A 22241-nucleotide genomic window follows, 5' to 3' on the forward strand; every position below is an offset into this window, starting at 1 on the left:
TGCCCTACTTGGGAACCACTATTCTATGACTCAGAAAGCCTAAACACAGATGCATGCCACACGTTTCAGATCTTCAAAGGAATAATTCTGAAAACTAGCCAGAACTTTTCTGTAACTTCACATTTCTGCCTCAAAAGATCCAAATAAAACATGAAAAGCGAAGAGGAACCAGTAATCCTCCTTCTGTAGCTGCATTTCCACTGACCGTAAAATTGCACAATTTTACATTCCTAAAATAATTTTGCATAATGGAAAGGCGCCAATTATCTTTTTTCAGTAGAATGTTTTTGTGTTAGAATGAGGTGCTTATTTGTGGCCATATTCACTTTAGTCTACTTTGCAAAATTATGATAGAAACACTTTTTTCGCATCAGAAGAATCACACGATCAACAGCCAGATGTTACTACTGGAGGAAACCACAAAAAAGACGACAGGAAGTAGATGGATGTTGCATGTTATTTCAATAATTATCATGGAAACAAACTGCAAACACCGTAATTGTGAAATTGTGTTTTCTTAACATTTGTAATGGAAACTTAGTCTGTAGGATCGGCTGGTTTTCTTTTATTTCAGACAGATCAATTATAAAACAAGAATATATGCATACTTAAATAAATTTAAACATATACATACAAAAAAAGCTATGTTTTACAACATATGAGTCACTCATTTCCGTTGATGTCAGATGATCTGAGAGGAACGCCGCACACGCCGCTCGGGTCGCTGATGTTAAGTAGACGGGATTGCAAGCCAATTCCGTCTCTGCGGCCCAATATTGCTTTTGATTAGTTTTAATTTAATCTAATAAGAGATCACACAGCAGCAGCAACTCACCTAATAAACACGACATCTCTCACAAACAGGTTGTCAGATATGATGTTTATGATCAGACAAATCTGCTTCTCGTGAGATAAGAGCACTAACAACGCACACAGAGGTAAAAAACAAACAAACAAATAAATCAATTTCCATTGATTTAATGAACGATTAAAATAAAGAGAAGACAGGCCAACACAGGGAGGAGCTCGAACTTCTTATCTGCATACCTCAGAAGTGAAGAAGCTCTGAACATCCCCGGCCATTAGGAGACGGGAAGATGAGCAGGGAAGGAGAAATTGGCTGTTGTGATGCTGACGGATGAGGACAGACAGCTTAACAAATGAGCTTCAGATCAACGGGCCTCGCCGGGCCTCGGCGGCCCAAACAGAACCCCGACTAAATGAACCTCCGTGTCTTTGATATTCAGGAGCCGACCTCGCTTCTCAGAGCTGAGCGGCGGTGGGCGGCAGCGTGGGCATCTGCTTATGATAATATGTCTTCCATACAGCCAAACGCATTTCAAGGCACCACTGAAGGTTACAGCGGGGGGCCGCAAGGTGTCTGCCGGGGACGACTTTAAATGAGGCCGCCTTGTCAGCGGCTTAATTGTTCCTGTTGTGCAAAATAAACACGTCTGACGTGGCGGAGGGAAGCGGAGGCTAATTAACGGCGGCCGCCGCCGTCGCCATGAGCTTCAGGGAGAGTCAGAGCTGCTTCCAGCGGGCGGAGAGAGGAGGAGTTTCATTTTTTTATCAGCAAACGATGGTGCAAAAAATGGCTATGCGATACTGCGCCAGAGGGGGCGCCAAAACAATGGTGTAATTTCTGTATTAAACAACCATTTGCACGTGTAAATGATCTGATCTGTAATAGGCTTCGTGCCTGAACCGCACCAGGTGCTTTAATAGAACATAAACTAAAGTTTAATATGGTGGAAGATTATTTAAACTTGTTTTTCCAGGACTTCTCTAACTTGCCGGCAGAATTTAATTCTGTTCTCGAAGACTTTTAGGTTGTTTTTCCTCCTGAAGGTCCAGTAGACTCGGTTTTATTGGGGAACAAAACGTCAGCATCCGTTCCATCTCCAGCTGCTGTGGTTCTCTTTCTCTCTGCTCTGAGTCAAACCAACCAAACCCTCTGAGCAACCTGTTCCCCTCCTCCCCTGCGGCGGTGAGCATCAAGAACCAGGGAAGGAAACGACACAAAAACCTCTGAAGAAGATACTGAGTGTTACTTCCTTCTTCCCAAACGGAAACAAAAATGGAGGCGTCAGATTTTAGCCGTTGTAGGATTTGTCTTTGGCTAAAGACCACGAGCCATTTCTCCCGCTAGCACTAGGCTAGCATGTTTGTTTTACTTGCATTTACCCAGAATCCCCTGCGTTGTAGTCCACTTCCTGCTTTTGGTATTTACATATGCATTCAAACCGAACCGGAGTTCACCTCAGCCGAACCCAGATCGAGGTTTGGAGGCGGCCAAGAGGTCGACTTTGTGTTCTCATCTCCCCAAGCGAACCGGACTTTCTAGACACAGTCTGGTGTGAACGCACCTTTACACTGCAGGTCCTCTAAATTTGTAGCTTTGTATCTTTCTTCATTAGTACTTCAAAAACCACAGGTCAAACAAATTAAAGAGCAGTTAGTGTAGAAAGTTCCTTGTTCCGGTTTTCCTGCGAACATCGGCTGTAAAATGCTGAACTCTTGATATTTCTATGCTCTTTAGCAACACTTCAACATGTCGGTAGTAGAGGTCACATTCAGAAGCACATTCCTATAGAAATCACTCAGAAATGAATGCATGGTGGAGTAGTGGAGCATTGGGATCTCATGCAATGGTTATTCTGACTCTGGAGTTCAAACCACTGACCTGAATGGCGAGGAACCTCCTAGCGAGGGAATCAATACGGCTGTCTGCACTTCAGAGGCAACAAAAGCCGGCGCATGCAAAGTTTTAAATCCAATCCTATTGGAAAACAAGGCATTACATTATGACCACCTGGATAAATCCTGTAGAAATTGTCCAAGGATGGAGAAAAATGTTTAGAATTCCTTTCCATGTTGCATAAACATTCCCTAAGGGGCAGTTTCATGTTAAATCGACTTTTTATCTCTCCCTCATGTTTAATGTTATCCCCCCATCAATAACTAACTGGGAGTGTTGCTTTGGTTCTTTCATGTTTGAGAAAAATCATTTACTCTCCATGGCAACCATTCAGCTTTTAAAACACCTGGGTGGACCTAGCCCCGCCTTTGAGGCTCAGCTCCTTCCCCATTCAGCTCCTTCAGACTAGCTAGTCGTAATTAGCAAACAGCTGGTGGAACTGCTGAACTCACAGGAGCTGCTGGTCAGAGCAATGCTGGTTAATGGAGGGGTCATGTTGGGGTGACTTCCTGAAGGCGGAGCTTCATCCTCTTCAGAGAGAGGATGAGTTCTTAAAGAGACAGAGACCAAATTTCAAGGTGTTAAATCAGGAAGTAAAATTTATTTTAAGTCATGTTTGATATATGAAGCAATTTTATAGCAACTAAAAACATAGTTACTTGATTGTGCTATAAAATGGCACTATGTACCTTAAAATACATGAATGTCCCTTTAAAGTAATTAAAAGAACATCCCAGGTAGTTACAAAATGGAGACAGCTGACATTTTTTTAAAGTTGATTTTGAAACATTTTCAATTGATTCTGAATTACAGTCGTGCAATGGAGTAGTAGGACCGTTAAGAAAAATAAAATGACAAGAAAAAAGTCATGAAATTATGAGAATTAAAACATAGAATCACAAGAATTAACTTGTATTAGAATAAAGTTGTAATAATATGAGAAAAGTCATAATAATTTGAGAATAAGGTCAGAAGATTTAGGGTCAGGCTAATAGAAAAAAAATATGAGAATAAAATCATACAATTATGAGAAGTCATAATATTTTGAGGATAAAGTTATAGTATTAAGACTTTCTTCTCATAATGTTATGACTTTATGCTCATAGTATTTACACTTTATTCTTGCAATTTTATTTTATATGTTTTTCTATTTGTGTGCTCCTAATTTGCCATCATAGATTTGCAGTTCTTACGTGAATAGATTATTTTATTTTTTTATTTTTTATTTTTTTGCCACGGCCCTAATGGGTCCAGCTGTTAAAAGTAAATGAAAAATTACAGGAAGTCGATGTAAAGTCCCAATGAAGACGGAAACATTCGGAGTTTGTCCCAAGCAGAGGGATGTGAGGGATTTTATGGTGTCCAGGACCTGCTGGGTGCTGGTTTAGTTTTAACCTCCTGACGGTGGCGTTGAGCAGACCGGACGTTTGGAGGAAACGAGCCTCTGAAATCTGAAATCTGTGTCAGGCCAGCAGTCAGTTGTTGTTGGCCTGTAGCGCCTGCATTCATAAATGATTAAAGCCGTTCTTTACCCTGTCATGAAAACTGTGACACAGTTCTCCCCCTGATGCTAATAGAAAACCTCATTTGTTAAATTATGAGGTGTTTTTTTTCTCTTCTTCTTTCCTCTGGAACATATTTGCTCTCATGAATCAGCGGCGTGTGTTCGGCGGTTTTCGGAGACAGGTCTGATCCCGGTAATTGGATGTGCGTTGGTTAGCTGCTGCTCTGGTTTATAATTCATAAGCCGGGTCATTTCTGGGTGTTTTAATTTTTGAATGTTGACAAGCTGCTCGGAGAAATGGTGACACATACACAGTGTGTGTTTACCTTTCAGATCCTTCTCAGTTGTTTTTTTTTTCTTTCCTCAATGAACTCATTTCCCAATAATTTGACGTCCTGTTTGTTTTCTGTCACTTGATTCGTGGTTCTGTCGGCGGGGGCCCTCGTCACCGGCGCCCCCCGCTGGCTGGCTGCCCGGCTCGGCTCCACTCATCATTTAAAACGAGCCAGCGCCACCACAGGCTAACCGTCAGCTGCTGCGATAGATGTTAGCCCAAAGCGAAGTCTGAGAGGTTATTGCTGCACTTTTTCAAATCCTAACAACACGGAGCTGGAGCGACTCAATGCCTCATCCTTCAGGCGCAGATATTATTTGAGCAACGAGGAAGTGCAGCGATCTGAGCGATGAAGGCTCCCGCTGATTCGTCTGGACCCGAAAGCGTTTCTGTTCACCAGGAAGGAGGAATCATGGAGGAGGCGCGTTAGGCGTCTTTGCTCTGCATTTAAACTGAATCAGTTGGCTGTAATTCTCTCACCAACACTCTACTTGTTTTCAACAAAAGAAAGCAAAAAAAATGTGATCATTTCAAGCAGGGGCTTCAAATGGGCTTTGGGGCTGTACTTTAGACACAACTGGGTTAAGTTTTGCGTTCCTGTCTTGTCAAATTTTGCTATGTTTTACCTTGGTTTTGGGTCAGCCATATGGTTTACATGGCGTTCTTCTCTATGGTGCATTCACTGAAGTCTGGTAATTTAAGCTTTCCTGTCTCCTTTCTGTCACCCAGTGGTGAGTCAGAACCTGGTGACGGACGACGTGGCTGTGGTGGAGGGAGAGACGGCGATCATCAGCTGTCGGGTGAAAAACAACGATGACTCCGTTATCCAGCTGCTCAACCCCAACAGACAGACCATTTACTTCAGAGACATGAGACGTAAGTTTTACAATACACTGCCATGTTTACCTTTGTCCTCTGTTCTGTCTTTAAATACACATTAACATGAATCCAGCATGTAACAAAATGATCAAATTAGGTGTGACTCACACAAAGATGTGCTCACATTTTCTTTTATAGATAATTTAACAGAATTAAAAGGGATTGTAAATATAATGAATGGAGCTGTAATGCCGAGTCACACCATAAGGTGGCAGTGCTGCCCATGAGACGGCTGTGTGTATCGTTTGATCAGCGCAACTAAACAGTGCCATCAGATACATGAAGAAGAGCACTAGCAATAAAGAGCCACTGTATTATCTTCGTTTAATTACGGGTTGTTAACGTTCTCTAAGCACGCGTATAGTATTTAACTTCTACCATTCTTTATCTCACTAAACTATCTTCTGTAGACTATGTTTTGAGAGTGAAACGGCTGTCCTACTGTGTTAGCATTTCGGCGCTAGCATGCTAACTACCTAGCTAGCTTAGCATTTAACTGCTTGTTCTTGGCAGTGCCATTGTTAGGCCAACAGGTAAAATAAAAGTGAACTTATTGATGTGTTTTCTGCCTGGCCTTTTGTTTCTGTCCATTAATGTGTTTTTCTATGTACTAAAAGTGAATATGTGACTTTTACAGTCAACCATCAGAGCCTGAAGCCTGTAGGAGTAGTTTATTGTTATCACTTTGGAACGGAGAAAGCAAAGCATTTCACTCTTCTGATATAAAAGCCAACAACATAATTGTCTTTTACACTGAAATAACGTTATACTGGGCTGGCCTGAATGCGTGTTATTATTATTTCAATCCATTTGTCTCTGTGAAGAGGTCGCTAGGCTGCAGAGAAATGTTGCTGCATGTCTTTTTGTAATCAGTGTACAAAGCCTTTTGGTGCTTCTGATACAATGGAGTCAGTTTTGCTACATATTTATTGGTCTATGAAGCATTCATAGACTTTGTTTTTCTGCTGATTGATTAAATGCAGAAGGTCTGGAATCCTAAAACATGAATGTTTCAACTTTTCCAGCTGTAGTTGCAGTGAAGAAGGTAATGATAACTCTTGTATTTTTGTAAAATAAAAAAAACTGGACTAGGTTTGATGTTCTAGTTTCCCAGACATACAGAACCCTGTGTCTGCTATAGTGATGTGGTGTCCAAACTTCTTGTCATTAGGGCCAAAATCATTAAGTTGAAAGCACAGTGACACAGAAATGTTATATTTTTCATTTTATCTGCTCAACTAGAGCTACTCAACAAAATAGTCAGATGTTTGTAGAAAACAAATCAGTAATTTATTGTGGTATGTACCTAGTAATAGACAAACCCACATTTCATTTGATTGTTTTCTTATTTGGGTTGTAAGATCAGTGATTTTGGTTACTTCAAAACTTTTATAAATGGGAGTCTATTTTTTGCAGCTAATACCTTTTGAAAAAGTTATATATATTTTTTTGTAAAACTGTAAAATATATTCAAAAAGAAGAAAATGTGTCCATGTGTACCAACCATTCCACTGTTTGCCCAAAATCACAAATGGCCCCCAGGTTGCACTTTGGATACCCCTGCTTTAGTGGAAGAATTCATATTTAAATAAAGGACCTTAATGATTAAACTCCAGTTAATAACTTAATAATAATAATTCAATTACACAGAATCAGAAGTGTGCATGTCATGCCTGTTGGTTTTCTATTACTCTACTAGATCTACTAGTAAATATAATTTCTCCTGCTGTTATTTTGAACACAGCTGTAGATAGCTATAATTTTATGTTTTAAAATCAAAATAAGAACCTAACCCTGTGAAAAATACCTGCATATGTTTCTAGTGTATTACTCACTTTACTGCATATATTGCTTCCAGCATATTGCATAGTCCATATACAAGAGATTTGCATAACTTAAAAACAAAGTAAGGGTTCACAAGGAATATATTTGCAAAAATAATGTGAATGTGACTCCAATAACCTGGCAGCTTCAGCTTCACTCCGGTATTTCTGCAGCTGAAGGCGAAGCAGTCGGCTGTGTTCATAAAAAACGCATCAGGAGTTATTAAAAACATTTATTTTACCCCCAAACTCAGCTAAATGTTTTCCCAGATCAAACCTGGCAACACATGAAATGGAGAATGCGGAGGTCTCAGCGAGTTTCAGCCCTGACAGGGGAACACGGGGCTGCTGCAGTTTAATCACCGCTAGAAACAGCGCAATCGATGCAAACACAGCGAGCGCTTGTTGTCTTAGCTGCTTAATCAAAGGAACAAGGTAAATGTGTCAGATGACTAGCAGAAACATTACTTCAGTCTAATTTACCTGAGCAGCACAAACAGCGACATGGAGCTGCTTTAGCTTGTGTTCATTGTTTTCGCTTCTGTTCCTCCCCTGCTGTGTGAGCCTGTTTATCCAACCCCACTCCCACACGTTGGACGCGAATCAAAGATGCACTTTCTAACATTTGAAGCAAAACAGAGTGTTTGATCAGAGAAAGAAAAACTGTGTTATCCAGACTGCATATGAAAAGGTCGCTGTGCTTCGTTTTGATATCTGCTTGCCAGAATGAAAACAACATAATAGCTAAAGCAACAATTATGTAGTTTGGAATCTTTTTTTAACGTGTTAGGATAAAAAAAACCCACTTGCTTTTGTATAAGAATGCACACTGTTTTTGATGATATAGTTCGTTATGAATAAGTGATTAGAAGACTGAAGATGATGCAAAGACTGCCAGTTATCTAATCTTCGCAGTTTATAAGAAAGCCAAAGTAAATATGCCAACTGAAACGTCGTTAGCTGCTGAACTGCATACAAATAATTGCGGAAGACAACTCTCCACCGTTTGTTCCTGCTCATCTGCTGGCTAGGAAATGTCCTGCAGCACAGCTAGCTGCCACAGGAAGTTAGAAAAGAGCCCATACTTCAAAACTGCGGTATATTGTATTAACTGTGTATTGCTTTTTGACAGAGATGGACCAAAAATCTGAAAATGTCCAGTTGTTCCTGTTTACATTCAAGCTAGCAATATATGTAGTACAGCTAGCTGCTGCATGGATGTTAAAAAATTACTAGTTTGAAACTGCTGTCAGTCTTGTGTTTGGAAAATTAGGTAAATATCTACTAATATGTTGTATTATGAACAAGCTAGTCTTAGCGCCGCAGCACAGCTAACTGCTGCAGACAGTTGATAAATTGACAGTGTAATGTTCTTTTGTTATAAAACAAGACCAGAATGAAATTACAACAGCTAAGAAATCTCCAGTCTGGAAAGATGAGTTTTGTTGTTGACTTTCCATATAGAAACCACTTGCTGCACTCTTGTTGGTTGTGCAGGAGGCTCCTCTTCTGCTTTTCAAAGATGTCCGGTTGTATAATTACACATCAGTTTGCAGCCATTTCCATGTGCAAGTGTAAATGTTGCATTTTGGGGGGTGGCCAGCTGGAACTTAATAGGATTTAAAGTGACAGAGGCCCTAAAACAACTAGATCTGAAATAAAGTCTCGTCATCTAAGAATGAATTTTTGCAAAAATTGTAATGAAGATGTTCTGCTTAGAATATATTCCAATCCTTACCTGTTCTAGGAAGCGTATCAGGACACCTATAAACTCCTCCGTATCTTTGTATGTTCTGCTACTGCTGGACTTGTATTTAAATATTGCTGCAAAGTTTTACTTTCTTTACACTGGCACTCCAGATATTTTCCTGTGATTACCGGAATCTCCCTTTTTACACCTGAGATGTTGGCGGTGCGGCCAGCATGCGTATTTTTCTTTATGTTTTGACCTTTCTGTTGAGTTGAAACTTCCTGTCCGTGCTCTGGTGAAGCGGCGGCCCCAGCAAACACCTGTGAGGTGAAACGTCAATCCCTCCTTCAGTCTCCATGCTCCGTTCCTTCAGCCCGGCCTGCCGCATCCGGCACAAGGGCAACGTTTACTCAATGCCCTCACGTGTGCACCAAACAAAAATCTGCGTTTATCTGCTGTGGGGCCGACGAAGAGCCGACTCCCACGGCGCCAGCTGTCAAGGGCAACGTGTTCTGCTTTGACGGCGGCTCCTTGATCTCCTGTGATCCGTTCTAGGCATCTTGGCTGCAGCTGCACCGCTTCATTATGACATAACCTTCCAAACAACATCTCACATCTGCTGGATCTCAGACTAAATCCACAGAGGTGGATTATGTCAGCGAGTTGGAGATGGAGAGAAAGAGAGGCGATTTGCTTCCTGACCGCTGGTCATCGTTTTGCTCCGCGTTACACCAGAAAGCAGCTTTTATGCTTCCCGCCAGGCAAATATGTGGAGTTCAATCAGTTTTAGTCAAGTTTAACTGAAAGTCAGGGGGCTTCTCTGGTGCATGGTGTTATCGCTCAGTTCTTCTCCAGATGATTTAAAAGAAAAGTGTCCTTAGAGAGCGGTACTACAGTTTTGCAGTTCGTCAAAAGGATGCAGTCGAATGCCACCTTAAGCGTGAAATCTGTGAAAAACGACTCAAAAACTTCGGAAGAAAACACTTCCTACTTCACAAGTGAAAACAAAAATGGAGTGGGGTCAGATTTTAGTGGTTGGAGGATTTCTCTTTAGTCTTTGGATAAAGAGATATTTCTCCTGGTACCACTAAGTTAGCACGTTTTTTTGGTTGTATTTACCCAGAATGCCTTGCTCTAACGAACCAAACTTTGTAGACAGATGGACTGGAGCTGGATTAAAGCGGACTAAATAGGACTGGTGTGAACACACCCAGGCCTGCTGCAATAAGCAATAAATCAATTATCTGCATGATAAATTAAAATGAGGTCAATCATTAACATTTGCATGATTTATAAAAAAAAAACAAACTGGATGATAAAAGTCTTCAGTCTTCAGTTTTGGTCTCATGACGGCCATTTTTCTGAAGGACTAGTTTGTTTACAGAGACTTCACAATTAATTTTATTTGTTGTTTCTGTTGTTTTATGTATTTTGGATATTTAAAATGTCTTCCAGTGCTAAATGTTCATTAGAAATTATAGTTCATGGATCTTTGAGACAGTGTCCTTCCATAATATTAGTTTAAAAAAAGGTCTCAAAACAATATTACCACTTGTAGCAATAACTCCTGGGACATTTTACCATCTTCGCCGACGGTAGCGAAGGATTTTAACCTCTGTGAAAACACAACCATCTGATGCTTTCCTCCGTCTTTTCCCGACTCTCTGCCGACTGAAGGGTGGACAGATGGCGCCGTTCCAAAGCAACAGTGACCTTTTCAGCGTGAGAGCGCTGCTGCGCTGCAGCCGCTCGCTGCTTGTAAACACACACAGCTGGGAGTTTGCAGCGCAGCCTGTCGTCTGTTTCAGGGGCAGTTTCTGCTAAGATTACCAGAAGCTGCTGCACCGATCACATCAACACGTTTCAGCGTGAAAGCCGCAGAAATGATTCACATTCATGTTCCTTCCTCTCTGTCTGGAGTGAAGTCGGAGCAAACGTCCATGGTTTCAGGTCAAAATCACCAGAATGAGAAGAAAATGCCAAAAACAAAACATAAATTGTGTGATGTTGCTTCAGTAGTTCCACATAATGTCGTTTCCTCGTGATGTCATCTATTTTATGAAGTCCCGCAGCAGAACAGCCCCACAGCATGATGCTGCCACCACCATACTTCATTGTAGATGTAACCAAACACTAAACTTTACAAAGCCGTGAGATAAGTTAGAATATTAATTAATTAGTCCATTTATTTCAGGAATTTGATCAAGAGAAACAAACTGTACAGATGGATGTTTGGATGCCTTTACTTCAAAATCATCACTTAATTACGATGACTTCGCAGTTACTGAAAAAAAAATTACATTTAAAATTATAATGTTACATCAGATCAATTAAAAAAAAGAATTTTAAAAACAGAAATGTGGAGGTATGTTTAACACCAACTGAAAGGCGATTATTTAATTAAAAAAAAAAAAAGATGCTTCTAATGTGACACAGAAACCTCATCGGGAAGTATTTGATCATTTCTTAAATGGTTTTTAATTTCAGTTGAATCAAACATAAGACGTGTTTCCAAACATCATGGTCAAACTGCAGTCTGGCTTCCTGCTGTTGTGTTAGTGGCTTCTTCCTGACTGAGCCGCCTTTCAGCCCACGCTGGACCTGATCCACTGTGGATAATAACGCATATCGCTTATTGATTGATGGATTGATTGACGCAGTTCAGATACAGCCACGACCTTTCCTCTTAAATAACTCAGAGAAACAAAGAAAACAAACTCCCCAATCTAGGAGAAGATTGGGGAGTTTTCTCAAATTGTATCCGTTTTGCTAAATTCCCTTCATCCCATCTCTGAAAGTTTTACAACGTATGATCTCTGGTAGGAAGCGTGAATGTTCACACACATCCAAACATGATTGGATCCGACTCTGACATGGTCAGAGGCATAAGTCATGCTTCCTTCCCCGTCTTTGAGTTTTTCCTTCGCAGTGCAGCACTTGCTGGTTGAACGGAGACACGAAAAGCAAAGTTCTGCAGCGGCTGGCTAACCCAAATGCGGCATCTTCTATTTGTGATTCGGACACCCACATGGATGCTGGTATCAAAAGGACTGTGAAGAGGACTCGCACACAAACCGTGTCCTTGTTCTCCTGTGGAGGAGGGAGCATTTGTAGCTTGTGGATCAGCGGGGAAGCTGTCCACTGAAGAGCAGAAAGGTTGAGGGTTGAAGGATTTTTGTGATGGAAAAATGAAACAAGGCAGCTCTGACAGAAAGGCGAGCAGAAACACTGAATGCATGTGCAGGATTGTACGTGGCTAAATATTGAAGGTTATGTGTTGGATATTTTGTCTTTTTTTCTTTGCTTGAAAAATGGGATTTTTTTTTGCCATCGTCCACGGTGAAAGCTTCCAGATGTCTGGTTTTCTTGCTGATTAGTTAATCATTGCTCTTGGTAAATTCGCCCTTTTTTCCCTTTCAAACCCACAAATTAACATCTAATCCCCCAAAATTACCTCCCTGTGCTTTTAGTGGAAGATTTAATTTTACACACTTTTCCCACTGATTCCTCATTTGCGCCATGTTGCCATCATAAAATGTGAGAGATTATGATTTCTTTATGTCCATTTTACCATTTTGCTAATTCATACCAACATTAAGACATTCCACACATTAAACAACCTTTACATAGACAGTTCTTCTTCCCATTTGGGAAAATTGGCTCAATGGCAATTCAAAGATATTATACTGAATTTATTAAAAGGACATCTGTCTTTTGGTGAAATGTTTGAACATTTTAAATATAAATATATACAAATTGATGGAAAATAAAAAGTTATCAAGTAATATATACAGATATCAATCTGGATCAGAAACCTTTGATTTTTATTTTTAAATAATTCTCTAGCGCTGCTCTTAAGGTAAAAGTGTAAAGAATTCATGTCCTGAATGTGTGGGGTCTGCAGAAATGGTAGCTGCCTTTTTTATGACTCTTTTTTTTTTTTTTGCATCCTGTACGGTGGAAAGATCAATTTAGAGTTTTTTCTTGCAAACATTCGGCTTTAAAATCTCATAAACTTCCACAATTTTTCTAGAAAAATTCTGAAAGTATTCTGAATTTTGTTTTATTTCATTTTTTCTCACAAATTTTCAACTTTGACGCTCGACTTTTGGAGCTCATAAATCTTCTTGTTTTTCTTGCCATTTTCTGAATTTATTCTCAAAATGTCCGAGTTTTTTGGCAGGAATTCACACATTCTGTTTTTATATATCCACAATTGCCCTAATACGCCATTTTAGATTTCTGTGTTAAAAACGAGATTGTTTTGTTTATATCTCACAGTACAACAAGGGCATTTTGAAGTGAGCTAGCTCGAAGAAGTTAAAGGTCAATTAAGAGGCGTTTGTGCGCTCTAGATCTGATTAAAAAAACAAATCATGATGCAAATCAGTGCAAATAAATTAGCAAAGTAAACATTAAAGCAACATTAGTCATATTGGAGAGAAAATCATAATTCGAACTGAAGCAATCCAACAATCAGGCGGCGACTAGAACTATGGAGCCTAGACTTCACACAGAGTGAGGAGGAGGGGGGTGATAAGAGCATAATTACCCCCGCCCCACCCTGTCTCGCCCACTCTGACACCCAATAATAAAACTTTGATGTGCTCCTCTCAAAAAGTAGCAGCAGCCGCTAATCACAATTGATTGCAGCCACTTAGGCGAGGCACACTCATCATCTCCAGCTCTCTCTGGGTGGGAGTCGCTCCCTCCGCCAGCGGCTGGAGAACTAAAACTATTCAAATGAAATGCGCCACGAGAAGCACAGATTAATCAGGGGGGAGCAAAGACGAAGAAAAAGGCTGGATGAGTAAAACAGGCGGCGTCAGCAGAGGTGAGGAGGGGAAGAAAAAGCCATTAGGAGAAGAGCAGCGAGCAATCTTCTCGGGTTTTGTTTTAAAGTTTTCACCACAAGTGAGAGGCCTTTGTTTCAAACAGCTTGACTCATAATTATATAGAAATATTTTAAATACCCTAAAAACTCTTTATAAAGGACATTTAAAGAATTTAATTGGAGTAACCGACCTTATATTCATGACATTGTTACATATTTCTGGTGAATTGACTATTTTCTCCGGTCACTCAAACTGCATTCCAGTGGATTCCTGGTTTTCATTGAGTGTAGGGACCAAAACTACCAACTAAAAGCTAAAATCATAAATTTACTTCAATACACATTTAAATGTACAGTAGAAATCGTCTTAGCACTAGCGCAAAAGCTAGCATCTATGATCTTCTTCGTTACTGGATTAGAGATTATGTGGTTTATTGTCGCAATGCACCGAGTCTGGAAAAATCTGTGGTTTGGAAAAGGACAAAATCACAGAAATAATTTAAAAAGGGAACGCAGCGTTTTGTGTTTTAATAAAAACATGGCGATAAAATGAGGAGTAAGCTAGTTGTGCAGACGCCAGCCAATCACGTGTCATGTAACTGAGGTATTTCACCTTCACAAGTTTTCCTTCAAAATATTTTGTGCTTCACAAAACAAAAAAAATCTACAAACAGACCAATATTCCTTGAGTTTGGAATGATTAGGATTTACATTCACAGAAAAACCTGTGAATACTGAACTGATCACATTTCCAACCTGCTCACATCCTCCGGATCGCTTCACCTTTTCAACATACAGACTTGTCACATTTGAATGAGCTTTACAGTTGTTGGCTGTAAAAATCAATGCATCAGATCATTTCTGACCTCCGAGTTTGGATGGATGTCTCTTATCTGAATGCCTCTCTCTGTCCCGCCTTTGTCGGCCATCTTTGCCGTTCCACTCCTGTCATCAGATATGGCAGAGCAGGAGACGGCGAACAGGACAGAAACGAGTGAAGCTAAAGGTCACCTTTTCTTAAACGCACACAAAACCCAGGCGGAGACGAGTTCTGGTGATGTAACGATGAGGGACCGTCTGCCGCGTCTCCCAGCCCGTCTTCACTCGTCCTCAACACGGCCGTCCCCGTCCTGCCGTGCAGCTCAAAGCAGCGTCCGCCTCTTCATCTCTGTCCCCGAACCCAAACCTTGAACGGCGGCGTCCTTGTTTTCTAAATGTTTTTTATCCATTCTGCTCATGCCCGCATTATGATCCAATATTTAGAAGTGACACATAAAGGGATTAGAGAGAAAGGAGAGGAAAACGTCTTGATGAAACAGATTAAAATCAATTGTTGCAACAACAAACGATTGATTGGATTAAAAATCCATTTTTGTTAGAGGTTGAATGTTTGGAATATGACAACAGACGACGGGAACTTTACAAACCTGACGATGACAACAGAACAAAAGACTTTTGGTGTGATAGAAAAAGGGCTTGATCTTCGGCTATTTTTTCTCAATTTGCATTCTGTAGTTTTTGTGAAAGTTTCAGGTTAATGTGCAGAAAGAGAGAATGTCAACAAAAGCGTATGATTTGACTGGTTAGCGTCGACACAAACCTGTGGTTCATCTCCCAGCGAAAACTTCAAACTCAACAAACGAATTTCGTTGCAGCATTAAATGTTTCTTGCCTGTGTCCATTGACCATTTAATCAAACAAAATTACAAAAATAAAATTGATTAATGGAAACACGGCAATTTTGAAAAAAAAAGTAAATGTTTTGACAAGTTGTTTGCGCTAAGATGAGGAGGTTTTTCGGTTGTATCAAAATTAGTGTATTTCACAAAACCTCCAATGGAAACACTTATTTTTTTTTTTGGCACATGGAATCACATGATCAACAACCGGATGATACTACTGACGAAAACCATGAAGAAGATAACAGGAAGTGGTAGGATCGTGTCTTTCAATGACTTATTGTGCAAACAAACTAATTCACATGTGAATTTATTTGTTTTTCTTATGTAATGGGAACACCGCCACTTTTTTCATATTAGAGGAATATTGATAAGGTTTTGTGCACATTTTAAATGGAAATACAGCTTTTGGTTTGATATCCTGCATAGTTCAGAACATCTCTGCTCCACAGATTTTCTGTTGGACTTGGGGTTTAGGAGCAGCCTGGTTTTGTCTGCTTCAATCCAGTCTAGAAAGTCTGGTTCGTTTGGTGAGCTGTGAATATGCAATCTGAGTTCGGCTCGGTTTGAATACATGTGCGAACGCCAATTGGACTGGGGACCACTCCAGAAGCAGGAAGTAGACTACAGTGCAGGGCATTCTGGGTAAAAACAACCAAAACAAACATGCTAGCCTAGTGCTAGCATGAAAAATGACTCGTGGTCTTTTGCCAACAACAAAAGAGAAATCCTCCAACCGCTAAAATCTGACGCCTCCATTTTGTTGCCATTTGGTGAAAGAGGAAGTTGCTCTCAGTGTCTTCAGAGGTTTTCATGTCGTTTCTTTCAGTGGTTCTTGGTGCAGCGCCCCCACAGGTGAGGAGGGGAACAAGTTCCTCAAAGGGTTTGGATAGTTTGACTCAGAGCAGAGAGAACCAATAGATTTTGATCCCGATAGAACCGGGTTGATTGGACTATCAGTAGAGAAAACTGTCTGGCTCACCTCATGACTTTTAATGCACGTATTTTTAGTCGTCTTTTGCTGCCTTGGCGATGTTTTATCACAATTTCCTTTTTATTTTTTATAAATTCTGGTTGACAGGAAAAGTTTCTCCAGGATTTTATGACTCATGGAATATCTTCTGACCCCATCAGTGCTAACTGAAATGAATCCCACAGCATAATTCAGCCACTTTATGCCCAACTGTGGGAGTCATATTCTTCAGGAAAGACTCAGCAATTTGTGTTGCATGTTTCAGAACATTTATCTGCTGGTGATTGTATTTACAGCCATCTAAAGGAAATGCATTTATAACTGCATCTAAATCCAGGGAGGGAACACTGCTGTACTTCACTTAGTAGCAGAATCAATTTTAAATGGATTTCCAGGCACTTTTCTTGCAGCAGCTTGTCACAAAGACACACTATGTTCTCATTTCTTTACTTAAACAAAATTCTTCCTCGCATCAACAACGGGATTCCCAGAAGTACTGTAAATCTGTCGATAGATTTTCTCAGAGAACAGCAACATTCAGACGGCAGCTAAACTTGTAAAATTAGGTGTATTTTTTTGTGATCACCTCTTCATCCTTCATCGCAACATTTTGCATGTTTTCCCCACGTTTTTTAAAGATGTGCTACAGTCAGAGGTTCAAAAGCTTAATGTGAAAAACTGTCATCAATCACTGAGCTAATTGAAGTTTTTAATGATGAAGTCATTAATTCAGACGCATGTTGATGCGGCTCTGGATGTTTTATGAAGTATTTTTTATTTTTTTTGCTCTCCTCCTCTAACAGGACGGTCGTCTCTGTGTGAATCTGGTGGTTAAGTGAGGCGGCTTAGCAGAATGCGACGGAACAGAAAGCGATCTTTCTCAGTCAAACATTTTGATTCCATGTTGTGCGCGGATGAACGATGACCTGCAGACCCTCCCCTGCGATGCTCTCTCTCTCTGCCTGATTAACTTTAATGAAGGCTGCTAAATACATCTCGTTTCTCCCAGATTTGACCTTGGATCTCATTAATTTCATTAAACTTTTGCACCGGGAAGGAAAAGACTCAGTTGAAATAAAAACTGCCGTTCTGTTCATTTGTTGTTGTTGTTTTTTGTTTGTTTGTTTGTTTGTTTGTTTTTTCAGTAAAGTGAGCAAAATCAGGCAGATTTGCTGTGCAGATGCAGAATGTTTTAATTGACCCTTAGCTAAAATTGCAGATGCAGATGCACACTGTTGCGTCAACCTCCTTCTGTTCATTATTTGTGAAATTCCTGTGCAGTCGTGCCCCAGCGGTCTCGCCGTCTCCTCACATCTGCTGAAAGGTGCTTTTTTTTTGTTGGAAGCGTTTAATGATTCAAACTTTCAGTGAAAGAGGGTCGGGATGTGAGCGGGTCGGGGTCGCTGTCAGAGCGGCGGGAGACGGTCGGCTTTCATCACAGCCACATGTCGTCTTCCTGCATTACAGCTGACGGAGCGGCTCAGGTATTCTGGGAGGTTTTTCCCAGACCGGGTCAGCTGGGACCGCACGACTTCTGAGTTCGTGAGGAACGGCCAAGGACCAGGTTTCTGTTCATGGAAACCGCGTCTGCTTGAATATGCAACGCACAGAATCATAGTAGAAATACAAATGTGTTTTTATTTTTGCTACAGTGGGGAAATTCAGGTTGAAGGTAAATGGTTGTAATTCCAGTAATCAAAAAAAAATTACTGAAGTAAGATCATTTTTTGAAGAGGAGCGTTTTTACTACGCTGTACTTTTAATTTGTCCTTCAGTAATTCTGTATATCTACTCTGAGTTGAGTAAAATTTCTGGGTTTTGTACCAACTGAGCGAAAAACAAAACATGTTTTAACCAAAAATTCACCAGACGAAGAAACACAAAACCTGCAGTTTCTGTTAGCATTTCATTAGTTGCGTCCTTTATTATTATTTTTTTGTAGTTATGATATTTACATGAATTATTTTCATTTTGGTCTTTAAAGTACCAATGCTTCCATGTAACGTCGTTTTGGTCCATCTGATGGTGTAATTTTTAAATATTAAATTACTAAGGTTTTGTTCAGTTTCTCAGTACTTGGAAAATATTTTATACTTGAGTAATTTCTTGGATGGCTACTTTTTACTTTTGATATAAAAATATGTGGAAGTGATGCTATTCTTACTTGAGTATAATTTTTGGGTTCTTTACCCACTTCTGATCTTATCCAAACTATGGTAAAAAATATATATTTATGTAACTAAATGAGTCGGAGGAGAGCGGATCGATCCATATTATCAATACCAAGTCGGTATCAGAGTCATGGTGAGATCAATACTTTGTTTCAGATTCACTTTTGAAATATTATGATAAATTCGTATTATAGTTTCTCAAAAAAAAAAAAAAAAAAACAATTTGCTGCGATTTCCTGTCCAATGTAATTTTTGCTCTTTATTCAGGAAAAGCTGCACAGAAACTTGTTCTGTTTTCCTTTTGTTGCTGTTTGTCGTTTTAATATGATATTAAAGTTCTGCACCCATAAACTGTTTAAACAAAATAAATCAGAGGAAAGAAAATGACCAAAAGGTCAGAAGTTTGAAGTTTAATCAAACTCTGATTTCATTTTCTTGCTAACGAACTGGCACCAAAATATTCAGAGATGATTCCCCATCCAGTGTCTTTGTGGTGCATTCAAGTACATCTGGTCATCTGGATTGCCTAAATGATCAAAACAACTCCAAGGCGGTTTAATAAATTTTTATTTTAAATGTCGGAACGGTTTTCTTAAAGAGTCCACAAAGATCATCAATGACAATTTACAATGTGATTTTATTATATAATGTATTCATCCATCTGTCCAGTTGGTGGTTATCCCTGTTTATCTTTAATTAATAAAAAAGTACAAATAAAATCTTCCAAGTTTATATCTACCACTTTTATTTGTTCCTGTTGGTTGATTGAATTATTAAACAAAATACAAATTTTTGTTTAGAAACTGACTAGAACTGGCATTATGTGTATGTTAATTTCTTTCTCAATACATTTAATAGCAGTAATTATAGCATGTTGAGTTATTTCATGTTCCTTGATTAACTTTAGAATTTCTTTAATAATCCTGTCTATTGTCCTGCTTTTGCGTTGATTTTTGTGGCGTTATCCGATCAAATCGTCACAACGGAGTTTGTAAACCTCAATCTCTGCCACATATTTCATTTTTTATTTTATTTTTTTTTATCTTTCAGCTCTGAAAGACGCGCGCTTTCAGCTGGTGAACTTCTCAGACAACGAGCTGCGGGTGTCGCTGTCTAACGTCTCGCTGTCAGACGAGGGTCGATATGTTTGCCAGCTCTACACAGACCCCCCGCAGGAAGCCTACGCCGACATCACAGTGCTAAGTACAACATCAAAGCGCTCACACTCACACACACACACACACAGCAAAAACACACGCTTTTAGCACACAGACGCACTGCCGCTCAAAGTTACGGGTCGGCGGGAGGTAAAGCCTCTAATCATGCTTTGACATACAGTACATTCACATGGAAAACAGAAAACAACGTGACTGCATGCACCGCCTTTATTGTTTGGTGTTTAAATTGTTAAAAGGAACAACAACAATTTTGCACGCCGGAGTAAAAGTGATGATTTCTCCACATTATGCCCCCCTTAAAGTACAACACATCTTAATTAAATATTAAATCTGATCTTAGATGTGATTAAATCTGTTGTTCATGAAGGAACTTGAGTTTTCCTTGTTATTTTGTTAAGTAGTGAGTCGGGTCCTCCATACTCATCTTCAGTACCGTGGAAATGTTTTAAACCAGAACTTCCCTGTATCTGACTCTGACCTAAAATCAGCTGAGCGCTAGGTCCAGATTAGCTTAGCATCGGGTCCACATCAGCGTCTTAAACTAACAGCTCATTTCCAGTTAGCTTATCTGTGCTATAATATGATTAATTTTTCAAACTGTTTAAATTCTGAACTTTTGTAGATTCTGTAAAAGAAATATAATAACTTATGTTTTTGCAACCGGTTCTCGGTAACAGAGTCTAAAAATCACATTTAAAATGGGTTAAGTTGCCTGTTTTTTTGTTTTTTTTTCTGGATTATATATGTTCATTCCTACAGTTTTTAGGGTAAAATTAAAGATTTTACACAGAAATGATGAGGACATGGACGGATGGAAGAAATAAAGAAAAAAAATGTCTGATTTAAGACTTTTGCACAATAGAAGCCCTCCCAGCAGAAGCTTCTATTTGTAATGAATGCTAGAGAAAACTAACTGCCACTTTCACCCAGCATGTTACAAAGAGAGTCAGCAGTCATAAAGAGACGATTTTATAGAAAATCTCATTCAGATCCTTTTAGCTAACGACTCGAATTCATCCATCAATGGAAACGATGAATAACGACTCCAGAAAAAAACAGAAAAATGACTCAAATGAACACAACTTTTAATTCAATATCTGAAACAGAGACGGGATAATTCACTTATTATACTCCTTATTTATATGCCTAATTATCATGAAATCCATTTGTTCCTGTTGCTGTTTAATCTGCAAATGATTCCCTCCTGAACTGAACCAGTCAGCTATTGCATAATGATAGTTTGACCCTCAGAAAATCTTTTGTGTTCAGGCTGAGAGTCTTTGACTGAGACGGTTCAAAACCTCAGCGTGACCCCTGAGCGTGTGCTCTGATGATCAGCCCTGTTTTCCTGTTTGTGGCGTTCTGAGTGACTCTAAAGGTCAGCTGTCATCAGGCGTTTCTGCCGACACGCTTGTTAAAGAGGGGCGCTGCTCTGTCGCTCCACTGCATCAACTTATACAGGAAAACCTCTGGAGTTTCTACTCCATTACGTAAAATGCTACTGTTAGCATGTTAGCTAACAGGAGAATCTTAAACATACTACGTATCCAACCATTCCTCTAAATCATGGAGGAAACGTAGGATCTGTGGGATTAGAGCTGGAGTATTAACGCTACTAGTTAACATGCTAATGTTAGCATTCTAGCTAACAGTAAAATTTTAAACATACTCCGTATCCCATGATTCCTCTAGAGTTTGGAGAAATCATGATCATAATCTGGAGGATTTGTGGGATTAGATCTGGAGTATTAACTCTACTTGCTAACATGCTAATGTTAACATTCTAGGTAAGGTATTTTTTTATATAGGATATTTTCAGAAACAAGGTAATTTAAAGAGTTTTAAATGAATTAGAGAAAATACAAACAAAACAAAAAACCATAAGAGAAGATAAACATGCTATGTATCCCACGATTCCTCCAAATGATGGAGGAATCATGGGATTAGCATTTTAGCTAATAGAGTTAGCATTTGGGCCAACTCTGTTAGCTAAAATGCTAATGTTCCATTTTAGGTAAGAATTTTGCACATACTACATATTACATGATTCATCCAAATAATGGAGGAATCATGGAATCTCTGGGAAAAGATCTGGTGTTCTAACTCCACTAGCTAACATGCTAATGTTAGCATTTTAGCTAGCAGGAGAATTTAAAGCATAAATTCTCCTGTCTCATGATTCCTCCAAATTCAGCTGGCATGTGAGTTTGTGGAAACAACTTCTGTTTCCACAGTGTTTACTTTGTCCCGTCCCAGTTCCTCCAGGTAACCCCGTCATTGAGGCCAAGGATGAGGTGCTGAGCGAGGGCAACGAGACGGAGATGACCTGCACCGCCATGAGCAGCAAGCCTGCAGCCACCATCAGATGGATGAAGGGAGATAAGGAGCTGAAAGGTGGGGGGTGAAAACACACCATCACTGCTTCAGGCTAATATCATATGTATCTGGATACAATCTCAATCAGCCAATAGATAC

General features: G+C 39.7%; 1 protein-coding gene across 11 annotated transcripts in view; it reads left to right on the plus strand.

Annotated features, from left to right (window-relative positions):
- The window catches only part of cadm1a (cell adhesion molecule 1a), a 376486-nt gene that overhangs the window by 276574 nt on the left and 77671 nt on the right, over positions 1–22241 (plus strand). For 9 of the 11 annotated variants that reach the window (XM_044141659.1, XM_044141661.1, XM_044141663.1 and 6 more), the window contains 3 exons: positions 5269–5415; positions 19639–19791; positions 22023–22160. In XM_044141659.1, the coding sequence (XP_043997594.1) occupies positions 5269–5415; positions 19639–19791; positions 22023–22160 (438 nt within the window). Of the gene's footprint in view, positions 1–4002; positions 4777–4954; positions 5061–5268; positions 5416–19638; positions 19792–22022; positions 22161–22241 lie in introns of those variants that run through there. The other 2 variants (XM_044141670.1, XM_044141669.1) reach the window with 2 other exon arrangements.

Source organism: Gambusia affinis, linkage group LG15, assembly GCF_019740435.1.
Source record: "Gambusia affinis linkage group LG15, SWU_Gaff_1.0, whole genome shotgun sequence".
Taxonomy (NCBI): domain Eukaryota; kingdom Metazoa; phylum Chordata; class Actinopteri; order Cyprinodontiformes; family Poeciliidae; genus Gambusia; species Gambusia affinis.